This window comes from Trichomycterus rosablanca, chromosome 15 (assembly GCF_030014385.1).
Source record: "Trichomycterus rosablanca isolate fTriRos1 chromosome 15, fTriRos1.hap1, whole genome shotgun sequence".
Lineage (NCBI taxonomy): Eukaryota > Metazoa > Chordata > Actinopteri > Siluriformes > Trichomycteridae > Trichomycterus > Trichomycterus rosablanca.
This window is the reverse complement of record NC_086002.1, coordinates 25,841,794-25,854,203: the sequence shown is the minus strand read 5'-3', so window position 1 is coordinate 25,854,203 and position 12,410 is coordinate 25,841,794. Positions and strand designations below refer to the sequence as shown.

At 39.6% G+C, this 12,410-nt stretch overlaps 1 protein-coding gene across 1 annotated transcript; it reads right to left on the bottom strand.

Moving 5' to 3' along the window:
• Positions 1-3,625: 3,625 nt before the first annotated feature.
• Positions 3,626-4,023, bottom strand: LOC134329043 (histone H2B-like). The gene has a single exon (XM_063010288.1). It carries the CDS (start codon positions 4,021-4,023, stop codon positions 3,649-3,651), a length of 375 nt encoding a protein of 124 aa, XP_062866358.1. The 3' UTR covers positions 3,626-3,648.
• Positions 4,024-12,410: the final 8,387 nt, after the last annotated feature.

The following is a 12,410-nucleotide window of genomic DNA, read 5'->3' as shown; positions in this document are numbered from 1 at the left end:
ACTAATTGTCTATTGGTTTTCCATAACATTATAAGTAACTAGTTATATTATATGTTACTACTACTACTACCATCACCAATAATACTATTATTACAACAACTATAATATTAAAAACAAATTGATTATTGAGTAATTATGATTATTTACAGTTAATATTTTACAATATGTCTGTCCTAAAATATATACCCTGTGTTGAGTACTTAGAATAGTGTTTTATTATTGATATTGATACATTATTCTGAATAATAATTACTGATTATTATTTCTTTTTTTTTTGCAAGCTGCAATTTACTGCTCCCTCTTCTTTACTGGCATGTTTTTGTTCTGTTACTCTGTTTAGTGCGAAGTAAAACACAACTACCAAGCAGGACTAGGTCGAGTCCAGGGTGCTTAACTGTCATGTAGCAGAAATGGAAGAAAAAAATAAACATAACAATTTATAATAGTAATGGTGATAATAAGAAGAATATTTTAATACACTAACATTCATTTCAGTCATTCCTACATATTTGTGCTGTAAGATCTACAGAACATCACCGTGTCAGCTTTAAGTTCACATATACTGACACATTTCTAAAACAACACATGGCTCCAACATTCACATTCTACTGATATTTCTAACACTTACAAAAAAGATTCAAGTCTATTTTAGTTATTTATCTGATACATCTCTTTTATAAAGATGCACTTTTTAATGTTTAACTCAGAAATGGCTTTAACACAGCTAACACTGAAACATAAAATGTCTTATTTCACTTGTTTGGCTTTTATTGATACACAGCTAAGACCACTTTCACTTTAACCAAGATGTGTCTGACTTTGAAATATGTTTATGAAACGTTATGCTTTAGCAGAATATGACTTATAACGTCCCATTTCTCACAATACAGTGAAATATACAAACACATTTTTAACACAGATGTCACTTATAAAGACTTTATAAGTCAGTATTGTTCAGCACAGAAGAATCTGAACTTATTTACTAAATTTTTATTTATTTATTTGTTTAATGTATTCATTGTTTATTTAATCACTCATTCATGACCCTAACACCCAATTTAACAAAACATTAATGGCTCTAGAAGTCCAGGTGAGACATATCCACCTATTTTACTTACATTTTTTACTCTCTCTCTCTCACACACACACCTGCAAAAGCTAGCAACAAGCACAAGCGTTGTCCATTTATATATTACACATTCCTAAACACAATTTTACCCTCATGTTTTATTCACCCTACACCTCCTCCTACACCACTGCAGGTGTTTTAGATGTATTTTTTTATCCTAACGTGTCTCTAATGCTACTTTCACAAGCACTGACAGGTTTTTAAAGCTATTTGTTTGTTTTATTTCAATTTCACTACAAATTTGACTTAATATGACTTTTGGTCATACACTGCTCTATTCTCCCACTCTGTCTTATATCCTAGTATGGGTTATTTTTTGGGCTACATTGTCATGTCTCTAATGGCTATCTGTCCCACCTAATTGTACAATATTAAAATTATAGTATATTGTAATAAGGTTTAGGGTTGCATAGAAGCCCTGTTGAATTTCTTTTTTTAACATGTTTAAAACAGCAAAATTATTAAAATAAATTTTAGAAAACAAATTTACAACAAAAACAAATTTACTAGAGCTGAAACACTTTTAACAATGCCGAAACAAATTTACAAATGGTCGATCTGAAGGAAAGGCTAGGTATATATAAATCCATATATATATATATGTCAGAATGCATATAAATGGAGCCACTTAATGCTGTTTAATGATAATAGTTGACCATTACACTCTCAGCTTAAACAAAACTTCAATCCTAACAATAATAACAGGACGATATTTTAAGTGTATCCAGAGCGGTAGCGAGAACAGCTAAGCAAGCTAAGCTTGCTAGAGAAAACATAGTTAACTTAATTTAAACCTCATGTCAGGGTAGTTAACTTGGTTAACCACAACATAACGAGTCATTTTTTTGCAAACCTCAATTATCTTAATATTCAGTCATTTGTGAGACATATTTTAATGATTCCAATTTGGTGCATTTCATCCTAATAAGGATAAAACTATAAAAATGTAATTAAAATGAAACTTGTTAATGTGACAATTAGTCCAAAAATGTAATGTTTATTAACTGCATGTTTTTACAAGACAAATTAAAGTATTAACAAATTACTTTTGACCCTTTTCATACCATAATAATTGATGTTGCAGGAACCTGAAGGTTTAGAAGTGGACCAGCCCTCATTGGCAGTAGTTGTGATGATGACATGTACTTTCTCAATAATAATCATGATGTCCTTTGGTGTGTCACCTGCAGAAGCTCTCATGTTCATCACAGGACTAAAAGATAATGCTATAGCTTGTGCTGCCTTCCTTGGCTTGACCTATGTGCTAAACCTCAGTTATCCCAGCCGGCAGACATTACAAAGGCATGGCTGTGGAAGAAGAGAGCCAAGTATTGCACCGGCCTACTAGAGAGAACGTGTGGAGAATTTTGTAAGAAGTGACTATGACAACAACCGTGTACTGTTGCACACCTTAAGACTTCAGTTTTCAGGAACAATGGCACAAAATACACCAGAACACTTCATTGCTAGGTATTCAAGGTGCCAAAACATCTTTGTGTTGAGACGGAATGGCAACATTACAAAGTGGTAAATGCTTTACCATCCCAGCTTTTCTGGAAGGTGCTGCAGCCCTGAAATGCAAGAATGGATGTTTACTAACACATGAAATAAAGCTGACACAAACAGCTCAATAAAAACAGTTTGATTAAAAATTATCACGATTAATTTTTTTTTATCGCGATTACAAATGTAACGCCTTAATCGCGTTAATTACCGCGATTAACGACAGCCCTAATAATAATATGAACTAATTCATGAGACACACTAGAAAAACATCAACTTAACTTTTGCTGTGGTCATTTTGCAGGCTAGCGTGGTGAGCAGAAACGGAATGTAAACATGAAGTGCCGTCAGGGAGCCCAATCCCCCCAATCTCAATCCGCTCCCTACTCACTCCCCCTCTCCACTCCGCCTCCGTTTGCGCGTTCACGTGGAGGGTCCCTCTGTAGTGGAGTGTTAGTGAGGAGGGAGCGGATTGGGAAAGACCGCATGAGGTGCCGTACGGTGCCGGCAGCTAACGTAAAACTGCACGAGTGGAAAACATCGATTTCATATCAGTTCACAATGCTCATAAATAAAATGATGAACACGAAAACGAAGGCTATTCTATCTATAATTTTAGTACGTTCTCGTTAGTTTTGTAAACGCCTAATACAGTTACAGTTAGTTATCGTTTTTTCTATTTTAACAGCACCGGGTTTGTTTGGCGAGATCAAGGAGTGTAGCAACTCTCTCTCTACAGCTCTGAGTGTATTATATTAACTTTAAGAGTACAGTGACATTTTATTGTGTAATCTCCTAAACTCACCACATAGTGACAGTCGTGGACAACTCGTGAAAAACAGCAGGGCCCAAAAATAGTAATATATTAATAAATAAATAAAAAATCATGTTAGGCTATCTAGATAATGTGTATAACATATTCAGATATAATACTTAAAAAGAAGAAAATTCTCTTATCTTGATAAGATGGGTGGCTCTTAAAAGAGCCGTTGGTTTGCCAGAGCGACTAAGGCGCTTTACTTGGAGCTGGTGTACTTGGTGACGGCCTTGGTACCCTCGGACACGGCGTGCTTGGCCAGCTCACCGGGAAGCAGCAGGCGCACGGCGGTCTGGATCTCCCTGGAGGTGATGGTGGAGCGCTTGTTGTAGTGAGCCAGACGAGAGGACTCACCAGCGATACGCTCGAAAATGTCGTTGACGAAGGAGTTCATGATGCCCATAGCCTTGGAGGAGATCCCGGTATCAGGGTGGACCTGTTTCATGACCTTGTACACGTAGATAGCGTAGCTCTCCTTCCTGGACTTTCTGCGCTTCTTACCTCCTTTGCCGGCGGTCTTGGGGACGGTTTTCTTGGAGCCCTTCTTGGCCGCGGCCTTCGCTGGTTCGGGCATGATGCTGCTGTTTCCTCTAGAACAAACTGCAAGTGAATGTAGACGCTCTACACGCCCGCTTTATTAACCCTGCATGCTGAGTAAGCCAAGTTGGTCCAAGGTCCTGGGTTTCTATTGGACAGGCAACAAACCGTTCCACGCCCCCTTCTGCCCCATTCACTAGAATCTGTTCTTTGTTGTCTGTTCCCGCTTAATCTGAGGTCGATATATGTTTTAAAAACGAATATAAAAGAATCAATAGCAATATTTTGTTACATTTCATTAAGTTTTATATAATATATATATAGATATAGTATATATATATATTATACATACACAGATCGATTTTGTTTGTTTAGTTTTTTAAGCGAAGAATTCAGGCACAATGTTTTACTGTATCTTACACAAAGATCGTGTTAATGATTGTAGTGTAATCTACAGTATGGATGTACATTGGTAGTATGCAAACACACCGTATGACTACTAACTATTAATAATAATTCCAAGCTTTTAGGGCTACATAAGTGAATGTGTTATTTCTTCTTAGAATGAAGCTTTTGGGGCTAAACGAGTGATTTGGACATCCACGCATCAGTGAACGTACTACTATTACTACTAATAATAATAATAATAAACAAGAAGGAATTTCTCTTTTGTAGATAATATGGGTGGCTCTTAAAAGAGCCGTTGTGTTAGCGTGGAGGTCTGAACGTTTAACCCCCGAATCCGTACAGGGTGCGTCCCTGGCGTTTCAGAGCGTACACCACGTCCATTGCGGTGACGGTCTTTCTCTTAGCGTGCTCGGTGTAGGTGACGGCATCACGGATGACGTTCTCAAGGAACACCTTGAGCACACCGCGGGTCTCCTCGTAGATCAAGCCGGAAATACGCTTCACACCGCCACGGCGAGCCAAACGGCGGATGGCGGGTTTAGTAATACCCTGGATGTTATCACGGAGAACTTTGCGGTGACGCTTAGCGCCTCCTTTTCCAAGACCTTTGCCGCCTTTTCCTCTTCCGGACATCGTTACTGCTCTCGTCGAGATGAAGCGAGTCAATGCAGGACGAGCGTTCACAGCGAGCCTGTTATTTCCCTCTACCGGACCTAGTTGAAGACAACAGGGCGGAGTTAAGCAGCGCCCGCCCACTGTGACCGAAGCTGCTCAGAGTAGGCCTTGTGGAACGCGCTTTTAATATTGTACAATTAGGTGGGACAAATAGCCATTAGAGACATGACAATGTAGCCAATAAAATCTATACCAGGGGATGAGGCAGCGTGGGAGAATATTTCAGTTTATGATCAAAATGGTAGTTCAAATAAGAAAATTTAGAGTAAAATTGGAGTAAATTAAACAAAATGTTTTAAAACCTTTCAGGGTTTGTGGAAGTAGCATTAGAAACATGTTAGGGTAAATAAATGTACATGTAAAGCACCTGCATCGGTGTAAGAGTCTTTATGAAAGTAAATAAAATGTCAGGGTAAATACATAATACGTAAATGGACAATTCTTGTGCTTGTTGATTCGTGTGTGTGTGAGCACTCAGCCACGCCCGGTCTCACTCTACACGATTAAACTCTTGCTGTATGCAGATGATCTGGTCCTTCTGTCCCCCAGCACTCAGAATCTCCAGCACAAACTGGACCTGCTGCAGCAATACTGTCAGACCTGGGCCCTGACAGTCAACCTCAAAAAGACCAAAATTATGACCTTCCAGAAAAGAACCAGATCTCAGGGAACCAAACACACATTTCAATTAGGACATCATGACATTGAGCACACTAAAGATTATACTTACCTCGGACTGAACATCAGTTCCACAGGAAACTTTAACCCGGCAGTAAATGAACTGAGAGAAAAAGCTCGCAGGGCCTTCTACGCCATAAAACGTCAAACATTTGTGGAAATTCCGATTTGAATCTGGCTTAAAATTTTTGAATCAATAATTGAACCGATTGCTCTATATGGCAGTGAAGTTTGGGGTTCGCTTACACACCATCAATTCCATAATTGGGACAAACATCCATTAGAGACCCTGCACACAGAGTTCTGTAAAAGCATCCTAAAAGTGCACAGACACACCACGAACAATGCGTGCAGGGCAGAATTAGGCCGATTTCCACTAATTATTAACATACAGAGAAGAGCAATCAACTTCTGGAACCATCTAAATGAGAGCGACCCCCAATCTTATCATTATAAAGCCCTGAAACACCAAGAGCTGAGCAAACATACCAGTCCCCTCATCCAACTGGTCCTGAGTCACTGCACCCACACACCAGTAACACACACAGATACACCAGTAACACACACAGATACACCAGTAACACACACAGATACACCAGTAACACACACCGACACACTACTAACACACACAGATACACCACTAACACACACAGATACACCAGTAACACACACCGATACACCACTAACACACACCGACACACTAATAACACACACTGATACACCACTAACACACACCGACACACTAATAACACACACTGATACACCACTAACACACACCGACACACTAATAACACACACTGATACACCACTAACACACACCGACACACTAATAACACACACTGATACACCACTAACACACACCGACACACTAATAACACACACTGATACACCACTAACACACACTGATACACCACTAACACACACCGACACTCTAATAACACACACAGGTACACTACTAACACACACAGAAACTGTAATAACACACACAGATACACCACTAACACACACAGACACTCTAATAACACACACAGATACACCACTAACACACACAGACACACTACTAACACACACTGATACACCACTAACACACACAGACACACTACTAACACACACAGATACACCACTAACACACACAGATACACCACTAACACACACAGACACTCTAATAACACACACAGATACACCACTAACACACACAGACACTCTAATAACACACACTGATACACCACTAACACACACTGATACACCACTAACACACACAGATACACTACTAACACACACAGAAACTGTAATAACACACACAGATACACCACTAACACACACAGACACTATAATAACACACACTGATACACCACTAACACACACTGATACACCACTAACACACACAGATACACTACTAACACACACAGACACTCTAATAACACACACAGATACACCACTAACACACACAGACACACTACTAACACACACTGATACACCACTAACACACACAGACACACTACTAACACACACAGACACACTACTAACACACACAGATACACCACTAACACACACAGATACACCACTAACACACACAGACACTCTAATAACACACACACAGATACACCACTAACACACACAGACACACCACTTACACACACAGATAAACCACTAACACACACAGACACTCTAATAACACACACCGATACACTACTAACACACACAGACACTCTAATAACACACACTGATACACCAGTAACACACACAGACACACCACTAACACACACAGATACACCACTAACACACACAGACACTCTAATAACACACACTGATACACCACTAACACACACAGATACACCACTAACACACACAGATACACCACTAACACACAGACACTCTAATAACACACACCGATACACTACTAACACACACAGACACTCTAATAACACACACTGATACACCAGTAACACACACAGACACACCACTAACACACACAGATACACCACTAACACACACAGACACTCTAATAACACACACTGATACACCACTAACACACACAGACACTCTAATAACACACACTGATACACCACTAACACAAACTGATACACCACTAACACACACAGACACACTACTAACACACACAGATACACCACTAACACACACTGATACACCACTAACACACACAGACACTCTAATAACATACACAGATACACCACTAACACACACAGACACTCTAATAACACACACTGATACACCACTAACACACACAGACACACCACTAACACACACTGATACACCACTAACACACACTGATACACCACTAACACACACAGACACTCTAATAACACACACTGATACACCACTAACACACACAGACACTCTAATAACACACACTGATACACCACTAACACAAACTGATACACCACTAACACACACAGACACACTACTAACACACACAGATACACCACTAACACACACTGATACACCACTAACACACACTGATACACCACTAACACAAACTGATACACCACTAACACACACAGACACACTACTAACACACACAGATACACCACTAACACACACTGATACACCACTAACACACACAGACACTCTAATAACATACACAGATACACCACTAACACACACAGACACTCTAATAACACACACTGATACACCACTAACACACACAGACACTCTAATAACACACACTGATACACCACTAACACAAACTGATACACCACTAACACACACAGACACACTACTAACACACACAGATACACCACTAACACACACTGATACACCACTAACACACACAGACACTCTAATAACATACACAGATACACCACTAACACACACAGACACTCTAATAACACACACTGATACACCACTAACACACACAGACACACCACTAACACACACTGATACACCACTAACACACACTGATACACCACTAACACACACAGACACTCTAATAACACACACTGATACACCACTAACACACACAGACACTCTAATAACACACACTGATACACCACTAACACAAACTGATACACCACTAACACACACAGACACACTACTAACACACACAGATACACCACTAACACACACTGATACACCACTAACACACACTGATACACCACTAACACAAACTGATACACCACTAACACACACAGACACACTACTAACACACACAGATACACCACTAACACACACTGATACACCACTAACACACACAGACACTCTAATAACATACACAGATACACCACTAACACACACAGACACTCTAATAACACACACTGATACACCACTAACACACACAGACACACCACTAACACACACTGATACACCACTAACACACACTGATACACCACTAACACACACAGACACTCTAATAACACACACTGATACACCACTAACACACACAGACACTCTAATAACACACACTGATACACCACTAACACAAACTGATACACCACTAACACACACAGACACACTACTAACACACACAGATACACCACTAACACACACTGATACACCACTAACACACACAGACACTCTAATAACACACACTGATACACCACTAACACAAACTGATACACCACTAACACACACAGACACACTACTAACACACACAGATACACCACTAACACACACTGATACACCACTAACACACACAGACACTCTAATAACATACACAGATACACCACTAACACACACAGACACTCTAATAACACACACTGATACACCACTAACACACACAGACACACCACTAACACACACTGATACACCACTAACACACACAGACACTCTAATAACACACACTGATACACCACTAACACACACAGACACTCTAATAACACACACAGACACTCTAATAACACACACAGACACTCTAATAACACACACAGATACACCACTAACACACATAGATACACCACTAACACACACATACACACTAATAACACACACAGATACACCACTAACACACACAGACACACTAATAACACACACAAACACGTTACTAACACACACCAACACACCACTAACACAATAAAGACTCAGGAGCAGGAGAAATCTGCTAACACAATTAGAATAAACCAAATTACACAAACACCCAACAAAAATATCTGAATTATTGGGAAACTAAACTCAAAGTAAAATGCAGTGTTATTTGGCCCTAAACAGACACTACAGTGCAGCAGATTATCTGAGCACAGTATCCGACCCTAAATTAAGAAACACCCTGACGAGGTACAGACTGAGCGCACACGACCTGGCTTTAGAGACGGGGCGACACACCCGGTCCTGGCTGCCCCGGGAGGAGAGGTTGTGCCAGCACTGCACTCTCAGTACAGTAGAGACGGAGCTGCACTTCCTCACCCAGTGTACCAAGTACCACCACATCCACGCCCAATCTTCCCTAAATTTAATACCGTCATCCCCAACTTTACCTCCCTCCCAGACCCCGACAAACTGCCCCAAATACTGGGGGAGCACAGAGAGAGCTGCACACTAGCAGCACTCTATACACACACCTGCCACCAGGTGAGGGACAGTGGGTGACCATATCCCATACACACACACACAAACTGATTGTTATTACTACCTCTTTACTGTAAATATTATAATTTTTATTGTTATTGTTTTGCACTGTTTTTATTAATATTTTATTCTATTTAAAATAATATTTTATTCTATTTTATTCTATTTTGCACATGTAACTGTTTTGTATATATTTGTTCTTATAGGGCAGTTGTAGCCTAGGGGTTAAGGTACTGGACCAGTAATCAGAAGGTTGCTGGTTCAAACTCCACCATTGCCAGGTTGCCACTGTTGGGCCCTTGAGCAAGGCCCTTAACCCTCAATTGCTTAGATTGTATACTGTCACAACTGTAAGTCGCTTTGGATAAAAGCCTCTGCTAAATGCCATAAATGTAAATGTTTTTATTATTTCTCTGTAACTTGCTTTGGCAATACGAATGTCCTTATTTGTCATGCCAATAAAGCTTCTTTTGAGTTTGTGTGTGTGTGTGTGTGTGTGTGTGTGTGTGTGTGTGTGTGTGTGTGTGTGTGTGTGTCTGTGTGTGTGTGTCTGAGTGACTGAGTGACTGAGTGACTGAGTGACTGAGGGAGAGAGAGAGAGAGAGAGAGAGAGAGAGAGAGAGTGAGAGAGTGAGAGAGAGAGAGAGAGAGAGTAAAATAGTAAGTGTAAAATAATAATAATAATAATAATAATAATAATAATATGACTAATGGATATTGCCTAACCTATAGGCAATCACACTAATAAGTAAAATATGAGTAAAATACTGTGCCACCTGTACTGCTAGAGTCATCTATGTTTTGTTAAATTGAGTGTAAGGGCCATGAATGAGTAAATAACTAAATAAATACATTAAAAAATTAATACCTTAAACAAAACAAAAAAATGTGTAAAACAGTGTTCAGATTATTCTGGAATAAATAATAGTGATGCAAGTCTGTATAAGTTACATCTGTGTTAAAAATGTGTCTGTATATTTCACTTAAAATAGAGGGGGGAACAGTGTCTGTCAGAATTTGGACCCATTCTGTCAAAAGAGCATTTGTATGGCTTCAAATTGATGTTGGTCAGGAGAGCCTCAATCCATATTACCAAAAACTTTAATTCCTCAGCTGTGCAGTGCGATTTCGGTCAGGTCTCTGTGCAGGACACTGGAGTTTTTTGAAGCCGAGCTTCTCTTTATGTGTTTGTGGACTTTGTGCACAGAGGTTTAGTCCTGCTGGAACAGGACAGGGTCTTCCCCTTTAATCTAATTCAGTCATGGTTTTAATCTAACTCGCTTATGACACTTGTTAACACTTGTTAGCTATGGTGGCGGCTGAAACACATGAATTTCCAAATTACAGCAGGCATCATTGTGAATATGGTTGTTTTATCACCATTATTACTATTACCGCTATTATGGTTAACATTAAATATTCTGCTTATTCCTTATGCCTTCATACAACGTGTTTGCATACTACCAATGTACAGCCATACTGTAGATTACACTACAAGCAGTTAATACGATATCTGTGTAAAATACATTAAAACATTGTCCCTGAAGGCTTCAGTGTCTATCTAACTATCCATCAACCAATCAATCAAAGAGTTATGAGGATTTTATCAAGTAAATCTTACTAGTTTGTTTTTTCAGTGTCACATGATGAACAGTTTCTGGGTGTTGGTAAGAGAGAAGAATTCAGGGTGAAGTTTTTGAAATTGGTTTGTAGTAGACCTTTTGTATGTTGAGTGTATTTTGGACAATATGTTAAGAAGTGCAGCTCAGTCTCTGTGGTGTTGGTGTTGCACTGTGTACACACTCCTGGTTCTGTGGGGTCCAGAATTTCTTGTAGTGTCCGGTCTCGATGGCCAGCTTGTGTGCGCTGAGTCTGTATTTTGTCAGTGTGGTTCTGTGTTTGATGTCAGTCACTGTACTCAGGTAATCTGCTACAGTGTGCTGTCAATTTAGGGCCGAATAACACCGCATTTTACTCTGTGCTTGTATTTGGCTTCTCCAATAGCTGATGCAGTGTGGTTTTGTGTTTGTGCAGTGGCTGTTGTTGTTTAAATACACATACATACACATACACATACACACAAACACACAAATAGATTTAGTTTGTGTGTTGTCACAGTGTAACCACGAGATGGAAGCCACG